Source organism: Mobula hypostoma, chromosome 2 (genome assembly GCF_963921235.1).
Source record: "Mobula hypostoma chromosome 2, sMobHyp1.1, whole genome shotgun sequence".
NCBI lineage: Eukaryota > Metazoa > Chordata > Chondrichthyes > Myliobatiformes > Myliobatidae > Mobula > Mobula hypostoma.
In genome coordinates, this window is record NC_086098.1 from 165,070,494 (window position 1) to 165,096,796 (window position 26,303).

Genomic DNA, 26,303 nt, shown 5'->3' on the forward strand with positions numbered 1-26,303 from the left:
CCTTTTAACCTACTTTATGATCAATCTATCCCTTCTTTCCTACCCAGCCTCATTTTTCTATCGTCTATGTGCCTAGCTAAGAGTCTCTTAAATGTCCCTAATGTATTTGCCTCTGTCACCACCTCCCCTGGCAGGGTGTTCCACACACCCACCACTCTCTCTGTACAAAAAAACCAAAAAAAAACATACCTCTGACAACCCCATACTTTCCTCCAATCACCCTAAAATTATGTCCCCATGTATTAGCCATTTCCACCCTGAGGAAGAGTCTCTGACTGTCTACTCGATCTATGCCTTTTATCATCTTGTACACCTCTATCATTTCACCTCTCACCCTCTTCACTCCAGGGAGAAAAGTCCTAGCTCACTCAACCTATCTTCATAAGACCTGCTCTCTAATACAAGCAGCACCCTCTCTGAAGCTTCCACATCCTTCCTATAAAGAGGTGACCAGAACTGGACACAAAACTCTGTGGTCTAACCAGGGCTTTATAGAGCTGCAATATTACCTCGTGGCTCTTGAACTCAGTCCCCTGACTAGTGAAGACCAACACACCACTCACCACCTTAACCACCCTGTCAACTTGCGTGATAGGTAATCCACGTACGTTATGGTTACTGAATTACTTAAGCAGGTTACCTCCTGCTCCAGTGGTTGGTAATCAGAGGTCAGGAACTGACTTCCAGCGCTATTCCTGCACGTACATGGTTGCCCTAGTAATCTGGGAACTTTTTGCTCTCTATTGCAGGTAAAGGAAGATTGGAAGTATGTTGCCATGGTGATTGACAGGATCTTCCTTTGGATATTTATCATCATTTGTGTGCTGGGAATACTGGGCCTCTTCCTGCCCCCCTGGAAGGCGGGAATGCTGTGAGCTGAATCGGGCTTTGGCCCCTGAGTAGCTCTGCTAGGATTAGAGCTGCCGTTTGCCATTGTCGTGGTGTTCCCAGTCAGCTGGGAGACCCCTCCACCTGTCCAGGGAAGATAAGATAATATCAGCTTTATTTGTCACATGTATGTCGAAAGTTACGGTGAAATGCATCATTTGTGTAAACAACCACACAGTCCAAGGCTGTGCTGGGGGCAGCATTCAAGTGCGGCCATGGCTTGCTAACCCTAACCTGTATGCCTTTGGAAAGTGCAAGGAAACGAGCTCTCGGGGGTGGGGGTGGGGCTTCCACACGGTCACGGGGAGAATGCACAAACTCCTTATAGTTAGCGGCTGGACTTGAGGGCAGGGTCTGGCACTGTAAAGCATCACACTTACCGCTATGCCAGTGTGCTGTATCATGGATCGGAGGTGTCAGATGGAAATTGGCAGCACACCTGCACCACCGGTGGGGACGAAGGCTGAGAAGGGACGGCAAAGTTATTGCCACTGGCACAAAATGAAACGGTTTCCCGTGCACACTGTTCACTGTGTACCTCCCCTCTCACCCCACCCTCCCTATCCAAGAGTCCGTCCACCCAAAGGTTAGGGTTTAGGGACCACAATGTGGAGAAGTTGGAGGTCAGGCCTCCATTCTGTGGTCCATGTTGAAATCCAGCAACGTGACCAGTGATGAAGGACATCCGTTCAAAGTAAACTTACTATCAAAGTACATATACATCACCATGTACTATCTGACAGTCACCTTCCGGCCGGCATTCGTAGGAAACACGATAGAATCAACGAAATGCCACACTCAACAGAACAAACAACCAAAGTGTAAAATAAGACAACAAACTGTGAAAACACAAAAAGAAAGACAGACAAATAAATAAACAATAAATATCAAGAACGAGAGATGAAGATTCCCTGTAAATGAGTCCTTGGGTTGTGAGAACATTTCAGTGATGGGGCAAGTGAAACTAAGTGAAGTTATCCCCTCTGGTTCAAGAGGCTAATGGTTGAGGGGTAATAACTGTTCCTGAACCTGGTGGTGTGGGTCCTGAGGCTCCTGTACCACCTTCATCGTGGCAGCAGTGAGAAGAGAGCAAGACCTGGATTGTGGATGTCAGGAAGTCCTAGCTGGGTGTGTCCTGGGATACACAAGGGTCAGTCAGTTAGTGTGTCCGGAGTACTGGGTCCCATCATTGCTCTTGTGTCTTCAGGCTCCTGTACCTCCTCCTTGATGGTAACGATGAGAAGAGGGCATGTCCTAGTTGATGAGGGTCATTAATGATGGTGCTGCCTTTCTGAGGCATCACCTTTAGAAGATGCCCTCAATGCCAGAGAGCCTAGTGCAGATGATGGAGGTGGCTGAGTTTACAGCTTTCTGCTGTTTATTTTTCTGATCCTGTGCGGTGGCCTCTCCATATCAGACAGTGATACAACCAGTTAGAATGCTTGCCACGGTACATCTGTAGAAATTTGTGAGTCTTCTCAAACTGCTAATGAAATATAATGATTGCACCGATGTGTTGGGCCCTGGATAGATCCTCAGAGAAGATGGCACCCACGAACTGGAAACTGCTCACCCTCTCCACTGTTGATCTCTCCATGAGGACTGGAGTGTGTTCCCTTGATTTCCCCTTCCTGAAGTCCACAATCAATTCCTTGGTCTTACTGACATTGAGTGCAAGATTGTTGTGGCATCGCTCATCTAGCTGATATATCTTGCTCATGTATGCCCTCTCGTCACTTTCTGAAATTCTGCCAATGAAAGCTGAGAAGCAGGACCTCCAGGAGAGTAATATCTGGATTGTTGCCTGTGCCACACACCAGTGAGCGTAGAAACAGGATGATTTGGCAGATAAATGCGCGGCTGAGAAGCTGGTGCAGGGGGCAGGGCTTCAGTTGCTTGGATCATTGGCATCACTTTTGAGGGAAGTATGACCTGTTCAAAAGTGACAGGTTGCACTTGAACCCAAGGGGGACCAATATTCTCACGGGCAGGTTTGTTGGAACTGTTGGGGAGGGTTTAAACTAATTTGGCAGGGTGGTGGGAACTGGAGTGAAGGGACTTGGTATAGGATGGATGGTAAAAAAGCAAAAGTAGCATATAGTCAAACTGTCAGGAAGGGCAGGCAGATGAGGACAAAATTGCACTCAACAGGATGAGTATCAATCAAAAAGGGTAGCAAGTACAGCACTTAAAGTGTTATATCTCAATGCATGGAGTATAAGAAATAAGGTGGATGATCTTGTCAGAAGTAAGGACTTCTGGTAATGCCCCCCCCCGCCCTCTCCTTCACCATTCCCCATCCTCTTTTCCCTCTCTCACCTCATCTCCTTGCCTGCCCATCGTCTCCCTTGGGTGCTGCTTCCCCTTTTCTTTCTTCTGTCCTCCTATCAGACTCCCCCTTCTCCAGCCCTATATCTCTTTCACGAATCAACCTCCCAGCTATTTACTTCATCCCTCCCTCTCCCAGTTTCATCTATCACCTTGTGTTTCTCTTTCTCCTCCCCTTACACTTTAAATCTACTCTTCATCTTTTTTTCTCAGTCCTCCCGAAGGGTCTCAGCCCAAAATGTCGACTGTACTCTTTTCCATAAATGCTGTCTGGCCTGCTGAGTTCCTCCAGTATTTCATGTGTGTTGCTTGGATGATCTTGTTGCACTTTTATAGATTATCGGGTATGATGTTGTGGCCATCACTGAATCGTGGTTGAAGGACGATTGTAGTTGGGAGCTGAATGTCCAAGGTTACATGTTATATCAGAGGGATAGGAAGGTAGGCAGAGGGGTTGTTGTGGCTCTACTGGTAAAGAATTGCATCAAATCGATAAAAAGATGTGACATAGGATTGGAAGATGTTGAATCCTTGTGGGTTGAGTTAAGAAACTGCAAGGGTAAAAGGACGTTGATGGCAGTTATATACAGGCCTCCCAACAGTGGCTGGGAGGTGGACTACAGATTACAATGGGAAATAGAAAAGGCGTGTCAAAAGGGCAATGTTATGATAGTCATGGGCGCTTTAAGCATGCAGGTCGATTAGGAAAATCAGATTGGTAATGGATCTCAAGAGAGTGAGTTTGTTTAATGCCTATGAGATGGCTTTTTAGAGCAGTTTGTCGTTGAGCCTTCTTGGGGATCAGCTGTACTGGATTGGGTGTTTGTAATAAACTCAATCACAACATGATTGAGTTCTACTTGAAATTTGATGGGGAGAAAGTGAAGTTTGATGTAGCAGCATTTTAAGGGAGTAAGGTAATTACAGTGGTATGAGACAGGAGTTGGCCAGGGGTGACAACAGAGCAGCAGTGTCTTGAGTTCCTTGGAAAAATGAGGAAGGTACAGTATAGAGGGATACTAAAAATGAAGAAATACTCAAATGGTAAACTAGTATAACCATAGCTGACAAGGGATGTCAAAGTCAATGTAAAAGCAAAAGAAGAGGGCAAAATTAGTGGTAAGACAGAGGATTGGGAAGCTTTTAAAAACCTATAGAAAGCAACTGAAAGAGTCATTAGGAGGGAAAAGATGAATTATGAAAGCAAGGTAGCAAACAATATCGAAGTGGAAAGAAAAAACCTTTTTCAAGTAAGTGTGTGTGTGTGTGTAGATATATATAAATAACTAAAAAGAAAGATGAGAGTGGATATGGGACCATTAGAAATTGAGGTTGGAGAAATAATAATGACGAATATGGAGACAGCAGATGAACTAAATGAGTATTTCAGAATCAGGTTTATTATCACCAGCATGTGTCGTGAATCTGTCTTCACTGTGGAAGACACTAGCAGTGTGCCAGGTGTTGAAGGGTGTGAGGGAAGAGAAGTGAGTGCAGTTACTATTACAAGGGAGAAGGTGCTCAAAAAGCTGAAAGACCTAAAGGTACATAAGTCACCCGGACAGATCAACTGCATCCCAGGGTTCTGAAAGAGGTAGTGGTACAGATTGCGGAGGCATTAGCAATGATCTTTCAAAAATCATTGGATTCTGACTTGGTGCCAGAGGACTGGAAAATTGAAACAGTCACTCCACTCTTTAAAAAAAGAGGAAGTCAGCAGAGGGGAAATTATATACCATTTAGCTTGCCCTCGGTGGTTGGGAAGATGTTGGAGTCAATTGTTAAGGACAAGGTGATGGAGTACTTGGTGACACAGGATAAGATAGGACAAAGTCAACATGGTTTCCTTCAGGGAAAATCTTGTCTGACGAACCTGTTGGAATTCTTTGAGAAAATTACCAGTAGGATAGATAAAGGGGTGCAGTGGATGTTGTATATTTGGACTTTTAAAGGTCTTTGATAAGGTGCTACGTGAGAGGCTATTTACCAAGTTAAGAGCTCATGGTATTACAAGAAAATTACTAGCATGGTTAGAGCATTGGCTGATTGGTAGGAGGCAGTGAGTGGGAATAAAAGGATCCTTTTCTGCTTGGCATGTGGACTAGTGGTGTTCCACAGGGGTCAGTGTTGGGACCGCTTCTTTTTATGCTGCATATCAATGATTTTGATGGAATAGATGGCCTTGTTGCTAAGTTTGCAGATGATATAAAGACTGTTGGAGGGGTAGCTAGTGTTGAGGAAACAGGAAAGCTGCAGAAAGACTTAGACAGATTAGGAGGATGGGCAAGAAAGTGGCAAATGAAATGCAATGTTGGAAAATGCATGGTCGTGCACTTTGGAAAATAGTCTGCACATTTATTTCTATGACCAAACAGGCAGAAAATCCAGGAATATGAGATGCAGGGGGACTTGGAAGTCCTTGTGCAGAACACTCTGGAGGTTAACTTGCAGGTTGAGTCAGTGGTGAGGAAGGTAAATGCGATGTTAGCATTCATTTCAAGAGGTCTAGAATACAAGAGCAGGGATGTGATGCTGAGGTTTTATCAGGCACTGGTGAGGCCTCACCTTGAGTATTGTGAACAGTTTTGGGCTCCTCATCTTAGAAAAGATGTGCTGGCATTGGAGAGGGTCCAGAGGAGGTTCATAGGGATGATTCTGGGAATGAAAGGGTTATCATATGAGGAATGTTTGATGGCTCTGGGCCTGTACTTGTTGAAATTTAGAAGGATGAAGGTGGATCTCATTGAAACCTTTCAAACGTTAAAAGTCCTAAATAGAGTAGGTGTGGAAAGGATGTTTCCTATAGTGGGGGCGTCTAGGACAAGGGGACACAGCTTCAGGATAGAGGGGTGTTCATTTAAAACAGAGATGCTGAGAGATTTCTTTAGCCAGAGGGTGGTGAATTTATGGAATTTGTTGCCATATGCAGCTGTGGAGGCCAGGTCATTGGGTGTAGTTAAGGCAGAGATTGGCTTCTTGATTGGCCATGGCATCAAAGATTACGGGGAGAAGGCCGGGAACTGGGGCTGAGAAGGGGAAAAATGGATCAGTCATGATGGCAGAGCAGACTCGATGGGCCAAATGGCCTAATTCTGCTCCTGAGTCGTGTAGTCTTATGGTGTAGTGGTGTCCTTGGCAAATTTATAGATGCCATTTGAGCTCTGTCTCACCACACAGTCATAGGTGTAGAAGCAGTGGAGTAGTGGGCTAAGCATGCATCCCTGAGGTGCACCAGTGTTGATTGTCAGTGTGGAGGAGATGTTTTCTTCCAATCTTCACTGACTGTGGTCTCCCGATGGGGAAGTCAAGGATGGATAAATCCCTATTCTTCTGGATACTGAAAAGCCTGGATAGAGCGGATGTAGAGAGGATGTTTCCATTGGTTGGAAACTCCAGGATCCAAGGGGGCAGCATCATAATAAACCCTTCAGAATCGAGATGAGGAGGAATTTCTTCCGACAGACAGTGGTGAATCTGTGGAAGTAGTTGCCACAAAGGACTGAGGCCATGTAATTGGGTATATTTAAAGTGGAGGTTGTAGGTTCTTGATTGGTAAGGGGGTTAAGGATTACAATGAGAAGGCAAGCAGAATGGAATTTTTAAAATAGTAGCCATGATTGGATGGGAGAGCAGATTTGAGGGGCTGAATGGCCTCATTCTGCTCCTATGTCATATGGTCTGTAGCCCTAGTCTCTCCCCAGCTCTGAAAAGCCCATTGTTGGACTGGTGCAGCCTCACTCTCAACTGAATGTCAGTCAATAAATTGGAGCAACACTGCCCTCTGGAGTGCGGGCAGTCCAATGATTTCTTCTTGAAAATGGTTTTCCTGTTTCGCTTTTTTAATAACAAAGTAACCGTGTTTCTTCACAACGTCACTACACCCCAGTGCATTTTGCAGCCTGTGAAGACCCATTGAAGGGTCACCTTTGTTGTAAGGTAGGAAATTCAGTAGTCAGTATGAGCACAGCAGGATTACACAAACAGCAACACTACCGTCGGGTCTGATAGTGTTATAGAAGGCAGGCCCTTCAGCCCACCATACTGTACTGACTTTGTAACCAACCCCAAGATCAATCTAACCCTTCCCTCCTGCATAGTCCTCAGAATCGAGTTTATTATCACAGGCATATGTTGTTTCATCGCGGTAGTACAGTGCCTTACATAAAAGAAATTACTAAAAGTTACAATACGAAACGTATAAAAATATAGATATGTAGTGCAAAAAGAGAGCAAAAGCAGGGCAGCATTCATGGACTGTTCAGAAATCTGATGGTGGAGAGGAAGGATCTGTCCGAAACGCTGAGTATCTGTCTTCAGGCTCCTGTACTTCCTCACTGTCGATAGCAATGAGAGGAGGGCACATCCTGCATGGCAAAGGTCACCCTCTTGAGAAATTGCCTACTGAAGATGATTTTGATGATGAGTAGGCCAGTTAACAAGGAGCTGGCTGAGTTAACAACCCTCGGTAATACAGTCAAAGTGCTGGAGGAACTCAGCAGTCCAGGCAGCATCTGTTGAAACGAGTGGACAGTCAGTGGTTTGGGCTGACCTTCACCAGGACCACTGCCTTTACAACCCTTGCAGCTTTTTCTGATCCTGTGCCGTAGATCAGTTTTTCTTTCATTCATGCTGTTTGAGGTCAAAGTTTGTTTCCTGGGTAGGTACCCCAATAGAAACCTCTGGTATGCTTCACAATAGTGCCCTTATCAAAGAGCAGAGTGGGGTCATCAAGCCACAGGGTTGTACAGCACAGAAACATTCCCTCCACCCCAACACCTTTCCTGCCTATCAAGTGTACAGTCTGTATGTACACCACATGGCCTACATGTGTGCACCGGGTCCCTGTCCCTCTCTCCCTTCCAGATCCTAGTGCTTGTCCAGATCAGAGATAGAGCTGTACAAAATGATAAGAGGCATACATCAAGTGGACAGTCAGAGACCTTTTCCCAGGGTGGAAATGACTAATACCAGGACCATCTTTTTAAGGTGATTGGAGGAAAGTACAGGGGGATGTCAAAGGTAAATTTATTTTACACGGAGTGTGGTGGGTGCAATGAAGAGGCCGATACATTGGAGACATTTAAGAGACTCTTGGACAGACACATGGGTGACAGAAAAGTGGAGAGCTACATGGGAAGGAAGTGTTAGATTGATCTCAGAGTAGGTGAAAAGTTTGCAGAACATTATGGGCCAAAGGGCCTGTACCGTGCTGTACTGTTCTGTGATGCTGCCCTCTCCACCTCTTCAGATATTTCATTCCAGATTCCAACTCTGCTCTCCCCAGGTGAAAAAACCCTCCTCAGATCACATTTAACTGCAGAATGGTACAGCACAGAAGCAGGCCCTTCAGCCCACTACATTCATACTAACTCTTTTTGGTTCACCTACACAAATAAAGCTCCTACTTCTCAGCTTATACCTATACTTACTTAACTAAGTCCATCACCCTGGGTGGTGCACAGGCCACCGACAGCAGCTCTCAGGGTCCTCTGTCCCGGGCCAGTCTTTCATGTTAACCCAGGTGTAGCCTGTCTTTTTAGTGTCCCATTCCTTTCCCAGGGATGAGCTTCTGTTGGTGTTTCTGTAGCTCTGGGCTTTTACAGAATTGGGTTGTTAGCCCCATGCCCAGCTGGGCTTGGGACTGTGTCTGGAAGAGTTATAGACTCTACGTTTAGATACCTCCACCACATAAAGGACCCTCGCTTTCTACGTCCATCATAATCTGTCATGACACCATCAGCCTCTGCTCCAGAGAAAACAGCTCCAGCCTGTACAACCTCTCCTGACTGAACTGTGCCAATCCAGGCCACATCCTGGAGAACCCCTTCTCTATCTATTGTGTTCTTCCTGGGTGTGGGACGGGAACTGACATAACACACTTGGTCAGGGGTTCCCAACCTTTGTTATGCTGAGGACCAAAACCATTAGCAAGGGGTCTGTGGAGCCCAGGTTGGGAACCCCTGATCTAGCAGCCTAACCAGGCTTTTATAAAGTCGTGGTTCAGGATTTGGGGAGGGTTAATGGTGCCAATGTTGTGTACAGGTAAAGATTAGCTTTATGTAATTGAAACATGCAGTGAAATTTATTTTATTTTTGGTTATTTAGAGATACGGTGAGGAACAGGCCTTTCTGGCTCAACAAACTACACTGCCCAGCAACCCACTGATTCAACCCTAGCCCAATCACAGGACAGTTTACAATAACCAATGAACCTACTAACCGGGACATCTTTGGAATGTGGGTGGAACGAAAGCACCTGGAGGAAACCCACGTGCATATGAGAAGGAACGTACAAACTTGGTTAAAGAGGGCACTGGAATTGAACTCCCAGCTCCGATGCCCTGAGCTGTGATAGGGTCATGCTACCATCGTGTTGCTGGCTCAATGACCAACACTTTCCAAGGAAGTTTTGGGGGTTGCCTGCAAGTGTCGCTATGCTTCTGACACCAACATAGCAGCCCCCTAACTCTAACCCATAAGCCTTTGCAGTGTGGTAGGAGAGCAGAAACCCTCGTGGTCGGGGAGAGGGAGAATGCACAGACTCTTTACAAACCATGCTGGGAATTGAACCCTCAGTAAGTGTTGCCAGGTTTGGGGGGGGGGTGTGGGACGGAGAAGGTCACAGTTGGGTGATGGAGGGAATGGGCTGACACACAAAGGGCTACCAAGTACTGGACTCTGATAAGAGAAGGTGGTGAGAACTGGAAGCATGAGGAGAGGCATCAGCTGTGTTGTAACGCTTAGGGCTACCGACTCACGTTTGTCTAGGGGAAATCCCGCCTGCCCACCAAACCATGTCGTATGTTTTGTGTAGATGCTGTGTAACACACCCCGGTACAAACTCACACATAAAATATCAGACAGCACACATTGTACGATTAACTGATTACACTTTATAAATCTTACTGTGACTGTGGTTAATAGAGATACAAATTAAAAGGAGAAATAAGGCGCCAAACTTATCAGAGTTCAACCAATTCGTGCACAACCGTTGGAGCTCAATGAACGGAGTCTTCTCTCCTCCATTTGATCTCCTCCGAACTCCTCAATCCTCTGACTGGGACCAAACATGGTGGTCTACCAGAGTGCGTCCAGCACATCCTTCCTCTTCGTTCCTCCTCGCTCTAATCCCTGCGCACCAACTCCAGTTCCCACACATACAGATAGAATAACAAGACTTCCACTGGTTAGTTCCTCTGTTACCTATAGTTATAACCCAAACATTTCAGCTACACAGAACATTACCTCACCAGTTAACAGTACAGGGAAGTCATTTCATTATAACACTACAGAGAAGCCATTTTATTATTAGCAGTTAACAGTTAACATTACAGTTAATATTCTGAGAACCTACACACTTGTGGCTCAGACACCTGCTCATTACTGCAAATCTCTAATCAGCCAATCATGTGGAAGTATCTCAATGCATAAAAGCATGCAGACAAGGTCAAGAGCTTCAGTTGTTGTTCAGACCCAACATCAGAATGGGGAATAAATGTGATCTAAGTGACTTTGACCATGGAATGATTGTCGGTGCCAGACAGGGTGGTTTGAGTATCTCAGAAACTGCTGATCTGGGATTTTCACGCACAACAGTCTCTAGAGTTTACAGTGAATCGTGTGAGAGAGGTCAGAAGAGAATGGCTAGACCTGTTCAAACTGACTGGAACTGAAATAAGTATGTGTTACCAGGGTTGTGTGCAGAAGAACATCTCTGAATGTACAGCGCATGGAACTTTGAAGTGGATGGACTACAGTAATGGCCACTTTATTAGGTCAGGAATGTATACTGTCGTATGTACTGGGAGCTGGTTACTAGGGCACAGGTACAGGGGCATCAGCCCCCAGTGCTTAGGACCATGATTCTGAATCATTTCCCAGATCGTTCGTCTTTGTCCCATGTGATCGGGGCAACACAGACGTGTCGTGGTTAGCACAGGGCATTGCTGTGCCAGCAAACACTGATGGGTTCAATTCCCACTGCTGTTGGCAAGGAGTTTGAATGTTTGCCCTGTGAACATGTCAATTTCCTCCAGGTGCTCCGGTTTCTAAAGACATACTGGTTAGGGTTAGTGAGATGTGGGCATGCTTTGTTGGAGCCAGAAGCATGGTGAAACTTGTGGGCTGTCCCCAGCACAATCCCTGGACTGTGTTGGTCAATGATGCAAATGACAGTTCATTGTATGTTTCGATGTACATGTGACAAATGAAGCGAACCTTTAATCTGTGGGAACATCCCAACTAGGGTGCTGCAGTACTAATGATGCCCTCTGGGTGGCAGTGGTGACACACCAGACTGACGGAGCTCTGCATCTCCAAGTGCACAAATAGTTTTCATAGAAATTCACTAAACAGAAATAAAATTTTGGAAGTTTCAGTCAAATAAAATAGTATGGTAAAGGGGCAAAATAGCTTGAGAAACACACACAAAATGCTGGAGGAACTCAGCAGATCAGGCAGAATCTATGGAAACGAATAAACAATTGAGGTTTTGGGCCAAAACCTTTTACTAGGACTGGAAAGGACGGGGATGTTGCCAGAATAAGGAGTTGGGAGGAGAGGAAGGAGGACATGATAAAGTAAAGCAGGTGGGCGGGGTAGGGGTTTAATAAGAATCAGGGAGTTGATCAGTGGAAAAGGCTGGAGAAGAAGGAATCTGATAGGACTGGAGAGTGGATCATGGGAGAAGGGGAAGGAGGAGAGTCACCAGGGGGAGGTGATAGGCAGATGAAGACAAGCGGTGGGAGGCAACCATGCAGGCAGGAAGAGGCAAGCAGGAGAAGAAAATTACCAGATGTTAGAAAATTCGATCTTCATACCATCAGGTTCAAGGCATTCTAGATGGAATATGAGGTGTTGCTCCTCCACCCAGTGAGTGGCCTCATTGTGGCAGAAGATGAGGCCAATAGCTTGGGAACAAGACCTATTTATTTTTAATGTCAGTAAGTCTTTGCTTTGAAAGTGGCTTTTTTCCCAGTCGTAATTCTTGGGTTAAAATTCATGTGATAATGTCCTCCCATTTTCCTTAATCAACAAATTAAACTTCAGCAGTGACAGTCTGGTGTGGTTACCCTCCTCTTCAAGGAATCACAGAGAATTCAGCACAGATTCAAGCCATTGGTGGCAGTAAATTCCTGCAGCATTTTGGGTATTGCTAATTGATTATTCATACCCAGCTATCTCCCCCACCATGTCTTTGCATCAACACCTTCCCCCCACCAACATCTCCCCCACTAACATCTCGCCCACCAACATCTCCCCCACCAACATCCCTCCCTCAACATCTCCCCCCAACAACTCCCCCATCAACATCCCTCCCCCCAACATCCCTCCCCCACCAACATCCCTCCCCCACCAACATCCCTCCCCCACCAACATCTCCCCACCAACATCTCCACACCAACATCTCACCACCAACTTCCCTGCCCCACCAACATCCCTCCCCCCAACATCTCTCCCCAACATCACTCCCCCAACATCTCTCCCCAACATCTCCCCATCAAAATCTCCCCCATCAACATCCCTCCCCACCAACATCCCTCCCCCAACATCTCCCCCAACTATCTACCCCCTACCATCTCCCCCCACCATCTCCCCCCACCATCTCCCCCTACCATCTCCCCCCACCATCTCTCTCCACTAACTCCCCATACCATCACCCCCTTACCATCTCCCCCTTACCAACTCCCCCTTACCATCTCTCCCCTACCATCTCCCCCAACCATCTCCCCCTACCATCTCCCCCTACCATCTCCCCCCACTATCACCCCCCACCATCTCCCCCATACTATCCCCCACACCATCACCCCCACCATCTCCCCCACCATCTCCCCCCACCATCTCCCCCTTACCATCTCCCCCTTACCATCTCCCCCTTACCATCTCCCCCTTACCATCTCCCCTACCATCTCCCCTACCATCTCCCCCCTACCATCTCTCCACCATCTCCCCCCACTATTTCCCCCTGACCATCTCCCCCTACCATCTCCCCACCATCTCCCCACCATCTCTCCCCACCATCTTCCCCCACTATTTCCCCCCTACCATCTCCCCCCCACCATCTCCCCTACCATCTCCCCCCACCATCTCCCCCCACCATCTCCCCCCACCATCTCCCCCCACCATCTCCCCCCACCATCTCCCCCTACCATCTCCCCCTACCATCTCCCCCCTACCATCTACCCCTACCATCTCCCTCCAACATCTCCCCCCACTATCTCCCCCTACCATCTCCCCCCTACCATCTCCCCCCTACCATCTCCCCCCTACCATCTCCCCCTTACCATCTCCCCCTTACCATCTCCCCCTACCATCTCTCCACCATCTCCCCCCACGATTTCCCCCCTACCAACTCCTCCTACCATCTCCCCCCACCATCTTCCCCCACCATCTTCCCCCACCATCTCCCCTTACCACCTCCCCTTACCACCTCCCCCTACCATCTCCCCCCACCACCTCCCCCCACCATCTCCCCCCACCATCTCCCCCCACCATCTCCCCCACCATCTCCCCCTACCATCTCCCCACCATCTCCCCCCATCATCTCCCCTTACCATCTCCCCCCTACCATCTCCCACCATCTCCCCACAAGATCTCTTCTTACCACCTCCCCTTACCATCTCCCCTTATCATCTCCCCCACCATCTCTCCCCCTACCATCTCTCCCCCTACCATCTCTCCCCCTACCATCTCCCCCTACCATCTCCCCACACCATCTCCCCCCAGCATCTCCCCCCACCATTTCCCCCGGACCATCTCCCTCTACCATCTACCCCTACCATCCCCCCACCATCTCCCCCCACCATCTCCCCCACCATCTCCCCCACCATCTCCCCCCACCATCGCCCCCTACCATCTCCCCCCTACCATCTCCCCCCATCATTTCCCCACTACCATCTTCCCCACCATCTCCCCCCACCATCTCCCCACTACCATCTCCCACCATCTCCCCACAACATCTCCCCTTACCACCTCCCCTTACCATCTAGCCCACCATCTCCCCTTATCACCTCCCCCACCATCTCCCCCTAGCATCTCCCCTACCATCTCCCCACCATCTCCCCCCTACCATCTCCCCCTACCATTTCCCCCTACCATCTCCCCCCTACCATCTCCCTCTATCTCCCCCCTACCATCTCCCTCTATCTCCCTCTACCATCCCCCCACCTTCTCCCCCCACCATTTCCCCTTACCATCTCCCCTACTATCTCCCTCCACCATCTCCCCCACCATCACCCCCCACCATCTCCCCACCATCTCCCCCACTATCTCCCCCACTATCTCCCCCTACCATCTCCCCCTACCATCTCCCCCCTACCATCTCCCCCCTACCATCTCCCCCCTACCATCTTCCCCCACCATCTCCCCCCACTATCTCCCCCCACTATCTCCCCCCACCATCTCCCCACCATCTCCCCCACTATCTCCCCCTACCATCTCCCCCCTACCATCTTCCCCTACCATCTCCCCCATTATCTCCCCCCACTATCTCCCCCACCATCTCCCCCTACCATCTCCCCCACTATCTCCCCCCACCATCTCCCCCCTACCATCTCCCCCACAATCTCCCCCCACCATCTCCTCCCACCATCTCCCCCCACCATCTCCCCCCTACCATCTCCCCCACCACCTCCCCCCATCATTTCCCCACTACCATCTTCCCCCACCATCTCCCCCTACCATCTCCCACCATTTCCCCACAACATTTCCCCTTACCACCTCCCCTTACCATCTCCCCCACCATCTCCCCTTATCACCTCCCCCACCATCTCCCCCAAGCATCTCCCCTACCATCTCCCTCCTACCATCTCCCCCTACCATCTCCCTCTATCTCCCCCTACCATCCCCCCACCATCTCCCCCCACCATTTCCCCTTACTATCTCCTCCCACCATCTCCCCCCTACCATCTCCCCCCTACCATCTCCCTCTACCATCTCCCCCTACCATCCCCCCACCATCTTCCCCCACCATATCCCCCACCATCTCCCCCCACCATCTCCCCTTACCATCTCCCCTACTATCTCCCCCCTACCAACTCCCCTTACCATCTTCCCCCTACCATCTCCCCCCACTATCTCCCCTTACCATCTCCCCCACTATTTTCCCCCAACCATCTCCCCCACCATCTCCCCCCTAACATCTTCCACCATCTCCCCACAACATCTCCCCTTATCACCTCCCCCACCATCTCCCCGCTACCATCTCCCCCTACCATCTCCCTCTATCTCCCCCTACCATCCCCCCACCATCTCCCCCCACCATTTCCCCTTACTATCTCCCCCTACCATCTCCCCCCACCATCTCCCCCTACCATCTCCCCCCTACCATCTCCCCCCACCATCTCCCTCTACCATCTCCCCCTACCATCCCCCCACCATCTTTCCCCACCATCTCCCCCCACCATCTCCCCTTACCATCTCCCCTACTATCTCCCCCCTACCAACTCCCCATACCATCTTCCCCCTACCATCTCCCCCCACTATTTTTCCCCAACCATCTCCCCTTACCATCTCCACCCTACCGTCCCCCACCATCTCCCCCCACCATTTCCCGCCACTATCTCCCCCTACCATCTCCCCTTACCATATCCCCTCTACTATCTCCCCCCACCATTTCTCCCTACTATCTCCCCACCATCCCCCCCTACCATCTCCCCCTACCATCTCCCCCTACCTTCTCCCCCCACCATCTCCCCCACCATCTCCCCTTACCATCTCCCCGTACCATCTCCCCCCACTATCTCCCCCCACTATCTCCCCCCTACCATCTCCCCCCACTATCTTCCCCCACTATCTCCCCCCACTATCTCCCCCCACTATCTCCCCCACCATCTCCCCCCACCATCTCCCCCACCATCTCTCCTTACCATCTCCCCCCACCATCTCCCCCCACCATCTCCCCTTACCATCTCCCCCCACCATCTCCCCCCTACCATCTCCCCCCTACCATCTCCCTCTACCATCTCCCTCTACCATCTCCCCCCTACCATCTCCCACCATCTCCCCACAACATCTCCTCTTACCACCTCTCCTTACCATCTCCCCTTATCACCTCCCCCACCATCTCTCCCCCTACCATCTCTCCCCCTACCATCTCCCCCCACCATCTCCCCCCACCATCTCCCCCTACCATCTCCCCCCACCATCTCCCCCCAGCATCTCCCCCTACCATCTCCCCCACACCATCTCCCCCTACCATCTCTCCTCCACCATCACTCCCCCTACCATCTCTCCCCCTACCATCTCTCCCCCTACCATCTCTCCCTACCATCTCTCCCTACCATCTCCCCCTACCATCTCCCCCCACCATCTCCCCCCAGCATCTCCCCCTACCATCTCCCCCACACCATCTCACCACCATCTCTCCCCTACCATCTCCCCCCTACCATCTCCCTCTACCATCTCCCCCTACCATCCCCCACCATCTCCCCTTACCATCTCCCCTACTATCTCCTCCCACCATCTCCCCCTACTATCTTCCCCCACCATCTCACCCTACTATCTCCCCCCATCATCTCTCCCTACCATCTCCCCCCACCATCTCCCCCCACCATCTCTCCTTACCATGTCCCCCACCATCCCCCCACCGTCTCCCCCATCATCTCCCCCACTATCTCCCCCCTACCATCTCCCCCACTATCTCCCCTACCATTTCCCCCCACCATCTCCCTACCATCTCTCCCTACCATCTCCCCCTACCTTCTCCCCCTACCATCTCCCCCTAACATCTCCCCCACCATCTCCCCCACTATCTCCCCCCTACCAATTCCCCCCACCATCTCCCCCTACCATCTCCCCCACGCCATCTCCCCCCACCATCTCCCCCCACCATCTCCCCCCACCATCTCCCCCCACCATCTCCCCCCACCATCTCCCCCCACCATCTCCCCCTACTATCTCCCCCTACTATCTCCCCCTAACATCTCCCCCCTACCATCTCCCCCCTACCATCTCCCCCTACCATCTCCCACACCATCTCCCCCTACCTTCTCCCCCACCATCTTCCCACCATCTCCCCACCATCTCCCCACCATCTTCCCACCATCTCCCCACCATCTTCCCGCCATCTCCCCACCATCTCCCCCCACCATCTCCCCCTACCATCTCCCCCCACCATCTCCCCCTACCATCTCCCGCCACCATCCCCCCACCATCTCCCCCCTACCATCTCCCCCCTACCATCTCCCCCCTACCATCGCCCACCTACCATCTCCCCCCTACCATCTCCCCCGACCATCTCCCCCGACCATCTCCCCCCACCATCTCCCCCCACCATCTCCCCCCACCATCTCCCCCCACCATCTCCCCCCACCATCTCCCACACCATCTCCCACACCATCTCCCCCTACCATCTCCCCCTACCATCTCCCCCACCATCTTCCCACCATCTCCCCACCATCTCCACCTACCATCTCCCCCTACCATCCCCCCACCATCTCCCCCCACCATCTCCCCCCACCATCTCCCCCCACCATCTCCCCCCACCATCGCCCCCCACCATCGCCCCCCACCATCGCCCCCCACCATCTCCCCCCACCATCTCCCCACTACCATCTCCCACCATCTCCCCACAACATCTCCCCTTACCACCTCCCCTTACCATCTAGCCCACCATCTCCCCTTATCACCTCCCCCACCATCTCCCCCTAGCATCTCCCCTAGCATCTCCCCACCATCTCCCCCCTACCATCTCCCCCCTACCATTTCCCCCTACCATCTCCCCCCTACCATCTCCCTCTATCTCCCCCGACCATCCCCCCACCATCTCCCCCCACCATCTCCCCCCACCATCTCCCCCCACCATCTCCCCCACCATCTCCCCCCACCATCTCCCCCCATCTCCCCCCACCATCGCCCCCCACCATCTCCCATACTATCTCCCCCTACCATCTCCCCCTACCATCTCCCCCACCATCTTCCCACCATCTCCCCACCATCTCCACCTACCATCTCCCCCTACCATCCCCCACCATCTCCCCCCACCATCTCCCCCCACCATCTCCCCCCACCATCTCCCCCCACCATCTCCCCACTACCATCTCCCACCATCTCCCCACAACATCTCCCCTTACCACCTCCCCTTACCATCTAGCCCACCATCTCCCCTTATCACCTCCCCCACCATGGCCCCCTAGCATCTCCCCTACCATCTCCCCACCATCTCCCCCCTACCATTTCCCCCTACCATCTCCCCCCTACCATCTCCCTCTATCTCCTTCTACCATCCCCCCACCATCTCCCCCCACCATCTCCCCCCACCATCTCCCCCCACCAACTCCCCCCATCTCCCCCCACCATCGCCCCCCACCATCTCCCCCTACCATCTCCCCCTACCATCTCCCCCTACCATCTCCCCCTACCATCACCCCCTACCATCTCCCCCACCATCTTCCCACCATCTCCCCACCATCTCTCCGTACCATCTCCCCTTACCATCTCTCCTTACCATCTCTCCCCTACCATTTCCCGCCACCATCTCCCCTACTATCTCCCCCCACAATTTCTCCTTACTATCTCCCCCACCATCTCCCCCCACCATCTCCCCCCACCATCTCCCCCCACCATCTCCCCCCACCATCTCCCCCCACCATCTCCCCCCACCATCTCCCCCCACCATCTCCCCCACTATCTTCCCCTACCATCTCCCCCTTACCATCTTCCCCTACCATCTTCCCCTACCATCTTCCCCTACCATCTTCCCCTACCATCTTCCCCTACCATCTCCCCCCACTATCTCCCCCCACTATCTCCCCCCACCATCTCCCCACCATCTCCCCCACTATCTCCCCCCTACCATCTCCCCCCTACCATCTCCCCCCTACCATCTTCCCCTACCATCTTCCCCTACCATCTTCCCCTACCATCTCCCCCCACTATCTCCCCCCACTATCCCCCCCACTATCTCCCCCCACCATCTCACCGCTACCATCTTCCCGCTACCATCTCCCCGCTACCATCTCCCCGCTACCATCTCCCCCCACCATCTTCTCCCACCATCTCCCCCTAGCTTCTCCCCTACTATCTCCCCCCTACCATCTCCCCCTACCATCTCCCCTTACCATCTCCCCCCTACCATCTCCCTCTATCTCCCCCTACCATCCCCCCACCATCTCCCCCCACCATTTCCCCTTACTATCTCCCCCCACCATCTCCCCCCTACCATCTCCCTCTACCATCTCCCCCTACCATGCCCCCACCATCTTCCCCCACTATCCCCCCCACCATCTCCCCTTACCATCTCCCCTACTATCTCCCCCCTACCAACTCCCCTTACCATCTTCCCCCTACCATCTCCCCCCACTATCTCCCCTTACCATCTCTCCCCACTATTTCCCCCAACCATCTCCCCCTACCATCTCCACCCTACCGTCCCCCACCATCTCCCCCCACCATTTCCCGCCACTATCTCCCCCTACCATCTCCCCTTACCATATCCCCCATCATCTCCCCCACTATCTCCCCCCTACCATCTCCCCCACTATCTCCCCTACCATTTCCCCCCACCATCTCCCCTACCATCTCCCCCTACCATCTCCCCCACCATCTCCCCCCACTATCTCCCCCCTACCAATTCCCCCCACCATCTCCCCGTACCATCTCTCCCTACCATCTGCCCCAGACCATCTCCCCACCATCTCCCCCCACCATCTCCCCCCACCATCTCCCCCCACCATCTCCCCCTACCATCTCCCCCTACCATCTCCCCCTACCATATGTCCCCACCATCTCCCCACCATCTCCCCATCATCTCCCCCACTATCTCCCCCCTACCATCTCCCCCAATATCTCCCCTACCATTTCCCCCACACCATCTCACCACCATCTCCCCCCATCATCTCCCCCTACTATCTCCCCCTACCATCTCCCCCTACCATCTCTCCCCACCATCTCCCCATCATCTCCCCCACTATCTCCCCCCTACCATCTCCCCCACTATCTCCCCTACCATCTCCTCCCACCATCTCCCCTACCATCTCCCCCTACCATCTCCCCCTACCATCTCCCCCACCATCTCCCCCACCATCTCCCCCACCATCTACCCCCACCATCTCCCACCTACCAATTCCTCCCACCATCTCCCTCTACCATCTCCCCCTACCATCTCCCCCTATCATCTCCCCCTACCATCTCCCCCACACAATCTCCCCACCATCACCCCCCACCATCTCCCCCCACCATCTCCCCACCATCTCCCCCCACCATCTCCCCACCATCTCCCCCCATCATCTCCCCCAATATCTCCCCCACTATCTCCCCCGCTATCTCCCCCCACCATCTCCCCCCACCATCTCCCCCCACCATCTCTCCCCACCATCTCCCCTACCATCTCCCCCTACCATCTCCCCCACCATCTCCCCCTACCATCGCCCCCACCATCTCCCCCCACCATCTCCCCCTACTATCTCCCCCCACCATCTCCCCCCACCATCTCCCCCCACCATCTCCCCCCACCATCTCCCCCACCATCTCCCCCACCATCTCCCCCACCATCTCCCCCCACCATCTCCCCCCACCATCTTCCCCTACCAATTCCCCCTACCAATTCCCCCTACCAATTCCCCCTACCAATTCCCCCTACCATCTCCCCCTACCATCTCCCCCACACCAACTCCCCACCATCTCCCCACCATCTCCCCACCATCTCCCCCCACCATCTCCCCTCACCATCTCCCCCCACCATCTCCCCCTACCATCTCCCCCCACCATCTCCCCACCATCTCCCCCCACCATCTCCCCCCACCATCTCCCCCCACCATCTCTCCCCCTACCATCTCTCCCCCTACCATCTCTCCCCCTACCATCTCTCCCCCTACCATCTCCCCCTACCATCTCCCCCTACCATCTCCCCCTACCATCTCCCCCACCATCTCCCCCCAGCATCTCCCCCTACCATCTCCCCCACACCATCTCCCCCTACCATCTCCCCCTACCATCTCCCCCCTACCATCTCCCCCTACCATCTCCCCCTACCATCTCCCCCTACTATCTCCCCCACACCATCTCCCCACCATCACCCCCCACCATTTCCCCACCATCTCCCCACCATCTCCCCACCATCTCCCCCACCATCTCCCACACCATCTCCCCCCACCATATCCCCCCACCATCTCCCCCCACCATCTCACCCCCACCATCTCGCCCCACCATCTCGCCCCACCATCTCGCCCCACCATCTCGCCCCACCATCTCCCCCACCATCTTCCCCCACCATCTCTCCTGATCACCTCCCCTTACCACCTGCCCCTACCATCTCCTCCACCATCTCCCCTTATCACCTCCCCCACTATCTCTCCCCCACCATCTCTCCCCGCACCATCTCTCCCCCCACCATCTCTCCCCCACCATCTCCCCCACCATCTCCCTCCTACCATCTCCCCCCTACCATCTCCCCCCTACCATCTCCCCCCTACCATCTCCCCCCTACCATCTCTCCTTACCATCTCCCCCCACCGTTTTCCCCCACCATCTCCCCTTACCATCTCCCCACCATCTCTCCCCACCATCTCTCCCCACCATCTCCCTCTACCATCTCCCCACAACATCTCCTCTTACCACCTCCACTTATCATCTCCCCTTATCACCTCCCCCACAATCTCTCCCCCACCATCTCTCCCACACCATCTCTCCCTACCATCTCCCCCTACCATCTCCCCCTACCATCTCCCCCTACCATCTCCCCCCACCATCTCCCCCCAGCATCTCCCCCTACCATCTCCCCCACACCATCTCACAACCATCTCCCCCCTACCATCTCCCTATACCATCTCCCCCTACCATACCCCCACCATCTCCCCCCACCATCTCCCCCCACCATCTCCCCCCACCATCTCCCCCACTATCTTCCCCTACCATCTCTCCCCTACCATCTTCCCCTACCATCTTCCCCTACCATCTTCCCCTACCATCTTCCCCTACCATCTCCCCCCACTATCTCCCCCCACTATCTCCCCCCACCATCTCCCCACCATCTCCCCCACTATCTCCCCCCTACCATCTCCCCCCTACCATCTCCCCCCTACCATCTTCCCCTACCATCTTCCCCTACCATCTTCCCCTACCATCTCCCCCCACTATCTCCCCCCACTATCCCCCCCACTATCTCCCCCCACCATCTCACCGCTACCATCTCCCCGCTACCATCTCCCCGCTACCATCTCCCCGCTACCATCTCCCCCCACCATCTTCTCCCACCATCTCCCCCTAGCTTCTCCCCTACCATCTCCCCCCTACCATCTCCCCCTACCATCTCCCCTTACCATCTCCCCCCTACCATCTCCCTCTATCTCCCCCTACCATCCCCCCACCATCTCCCCCCACCATTTCCCCTTACTATCTCCCCCCACCATCTCCCCCCTACCATCTCCCTCTACCATCTCCCCCTACCATGCCCCCACCATCTTCCCCCACTATCCCCCCCACCATCTCCCCTTACCATCTCCCCTACTATCTCCCCCCTACCAACTCCCCTTACCATCTTCCCCCTACCATCTCCCCCCACTATCTCCCCTTACCATCTCTCCCCACTATTTCCCCCAACCATCTCCCCCTACCATCTCCACCCTACCGTCCCCCACCATCTCCCCCCACCATTTCCCGCCACTATCTCCCCCTACCATCTCCCCTTACCATATCCCCCATCATCTCCCCCACTATCTCCCCCCTACCATCTCCCCCACTATCTCCCCTACCATTTCCCCCCACCATCTCCCCTACCATCTCCCCCTACCATCTCCCCCACCATCTCCCCCCACTATCTCCCCCCTACCAATTCCCCCCACCATCTCCCCGTACCATCTCTCCCTACCATCTGCCCCAGACCATCTCCCCACCATCTCCCCCCACCATCTCCCCCCACCATCTCCCCCTACCATCTCCCCCTACCATCTCCCCATACCATCTGTCCCCACCATCTCCCCACCATCTCCCCATCATCTCCCCCACTATCTCCCCCCTACCATCTCCCCCAATATCTCCCCTACCATTTCCCCCACACCATCTCACCACCATCTCCCCCCATCATCTCCCCCTACTATGTCTCCCTACTATCTCCCCCTACTATCTCCCCCTACCATCTCCCCCTACCATCTCTCCCCACCATCTCCCCATCATCTCCCCCACTATCTCCCCCCTACCATCTCCCCCACTATCTCCCCTACCATCTCCTCCCACCATCTCCCCTACCATCTCCCCCTACCATCTCCCCCTACCATCTCCCCCACCATCTCCCCCACCATCTCCCCCACCATCTACCCCCACCATCTCCCACCTACCAATTCCTCCCACCATCTCCCCCTACCATCTCCCCCTACCATCTCCCCCTATCATCTCCCCCTACCATCTCCCCCACACAATCTCCCCACCATCACCCCCCACCATCTCCCCCCACCATCTCCCCACCATCTCCCCCCACCATCTCCCCACCATCTCCCCCCATCATCTCCCCCAATATCTCCCCCACCATCTCCCCCACTATCTCCCCCGCTATCTCCCCCCACCATCTCCCCCCACCATCTCCCCCCACCATCTCTCCCCACCATCTCCCCTACCATCTCCCCCTACCATCTCCCCCACCATCTCCCCCTACCATCGCCCCCACCATCTCCCCCCACCATCTCCCCCTACTATCTCCCCCCACCATCTCCCCCCACCATCTCCCCCCACCATCTCCCCCCACCATCTCCCCCACCATCTCCCCCACCATCTCCCCCACCATCTCCCCCCACCATCTTCCCCTACCAATTCCCCCTACCAATTCCCCCTACCAATTCCCCCTACCAATTCCCCCTACCATCTCCCCCTACCATCTCCCCCACACCAACTCCCCACCATCTCCCCACCATCTCCCCACCATCTCCCCCCACCATCTCCCCTCACCATCTCCCCCCACCATCTCCCCCTACCATCTCCCCCCACCATCTCCCCACCATCTCCCCCCACCATCTCCCCCCACCATCTCCCCCCACCATCTCTCCCCCTACCATCTCTCCCCCTACCATCTCTCCCCCTACCATCTCCCCCTACCATCTCCCCTACCATCTCCCCCCACCATCTCCCCCCACCATCTCCCCCCAGCATCTCCCCCTACCATCTCCCCCTACCATCTCCCCCTACCATCTCCCCCTACCATCTCCCCCCTACCATCTCCCCCTACCATCTCCCCCTACCATCTCCCCCTACTATCTCCCCCACACCATCTCCCCACCATCACCCCCACCATTTCCCCACCATCTCCCCACCATCTCCCCACCATCTCCCCCACCATCTCCCACACCATCTCCCCCCACCATATCCCCCCACCATCTCCCCCCACCATCTCACCCCCACCATCTCGCCCCACCATCTCGCCCCACCATCTCGCCCCACCATCTCGCCCCACCATCTCCCCCACCATCTTCCCCCACCATCTCCCCTTATCACCTCCCCTTACCACCTCCCCCTACCATCTTCTCCACCATCTCCCCTTATCACCTCCCCCACTATCTCTCCCCCACCATCTCTCCCCGCACCATCTCTCCCCCCACCATCTCTCCCCCACCATCTCCCCCACCATCTCCCTCCTACCATCTCCCCCCTACCATCTCCCCCCTACCATCTCCCCCCTACCATCTCCCCCCTACCATCTCTCCTTACCATCTCCCCCCACCGTTTTCCCCCACCATCTCCCCTTACCATCTCCCCACCATCTCTCCCCACCATCTCTCCCCACCATCTCCCTCTACCATCTCCCCACAACATCTCCTCTTACCACCTCCACTTATCATCTCCCCTTATCACCTCCCCCACAATCTCTCCCCCACCATCTCTCCCACACCATCTCTCCCTACCATCTCCCCCTACCATCTCCCCCTACCATCTCCCCCTACCATCTCCCCCCACCATCTCCCCCCAGCATCTCCCCCTACCATCTCCCCCACACCATCTCACAACCATCTCCCCCCTACCATCTCCCTATACCATCTCCCCCTACCATACCCCCACCATCTCCCCCTACCATCTCCCCTTACCATCTCCCCCCACCATCTGCCCCCACCATCTCCCCTTACCATCTCCCCCAACTATCTCCCCCAACTATCTCCCCCCTACCATCTTCCCCCACTATCTTCCCCCACTATCTCCCCCCACTATCTACCCCACCATCTCCTCCCACCATCTCCCCCTACCATCTCCCCCTACCATCTCCCCCCACCATCTCCCCCTACCATCTCCCCCCACCATCTCCCCCCACCATCTCTCCTTACCATTTTCCCCCACCATCTCCCCCCACCATCTCCCCTTACCATCTCCCCCCTACCATCTCCCACCATCTCCCCACAACATCTCCTCTTACCACCTCCCCTTACCACGTCCCCTTACCATCTCCCCTTATCACCTCCCCCACCATCTCTCCCCCAACATTTCTCCCCCACCATTTCTCCCCCTACCATCTCTCCCTACCATCTCTCCCTACCATCTCTCCCTACCATCTCTCCCTACCATCTCCCCCTACCATCTCCCCCCACCATCTCCCCCCAGCATCTCCCCCTACCATCTCCCCCACACCATCTCACCACCATCTCCCCCCTACCATCTCCCCCTACCATCTCCCTCTACCATCTCCCCCCTACCATCTCTCCCCCTACCATCTCTCCCTACAATCTCCCCCCACCATCTCCCCCCAGCATCTCCCCCTACCATCTCCCCCACGCCATCTCACCACCATCTCCCCCCTACCATCTCCCCCTACCATCTCCCCCTACCATCTCCCCCGTACCATCTCCCTCTACCATCTCCCCCTACCATCCCCCCATCTCCCCTTACCATCTCCCCTACTATCTCCTCCCACCATCTCCCCCTACTATCTTCCCCCACCATCTCTCCCTACTATCTCCCCACACCATCTCTCCCTACTATCTCCCCCCACCATCTCCCCCCACCATCTCCCCTACCATCTCCCCCTACCATCTCCCCCTACCATCTCCCCCTACCATCTCCCCCTACCATCACCCCCTACCATCTCCCCATCATCTCCCCCACTATCTCCCCCCTACCATCTCCCCCCTACCATCTCCCCCACTATCTCCCCTACCATTTCCCCCCAACATCACCCT

At 53.8% G+C, this 26,303-nt stretch overlaps 1 protein-coding gene across 2 annotated transcripts in view; it reads left to right on the forward strand.

Moving 5' to 3' along the window:
* LOC134342640 (neuronal acetylcholine receptor subunit alpha-2-like) overlaps window positions 1-1,743 on the forward strand; it is a 35,298-nt gene extending 33,555 nt beyond the window's left edge. For both annotated transcript variants that reach the window (XM_063041002.1, XM_063041003.1), the window contains exon 6: window positions 750-1,743. In XM_063041002.1, coding sequence (XP_062897072.1) covers window positions 750-875 — 126 coding nt within the window. In that variant the 3' untranslated portion in view covers window positions 876-1,743. The remainder of the gene's footprint in view (window positions 1-749) is intronic.
* Window positions 1,744-26,303: the final 24,560 nt, after the last annotated feature.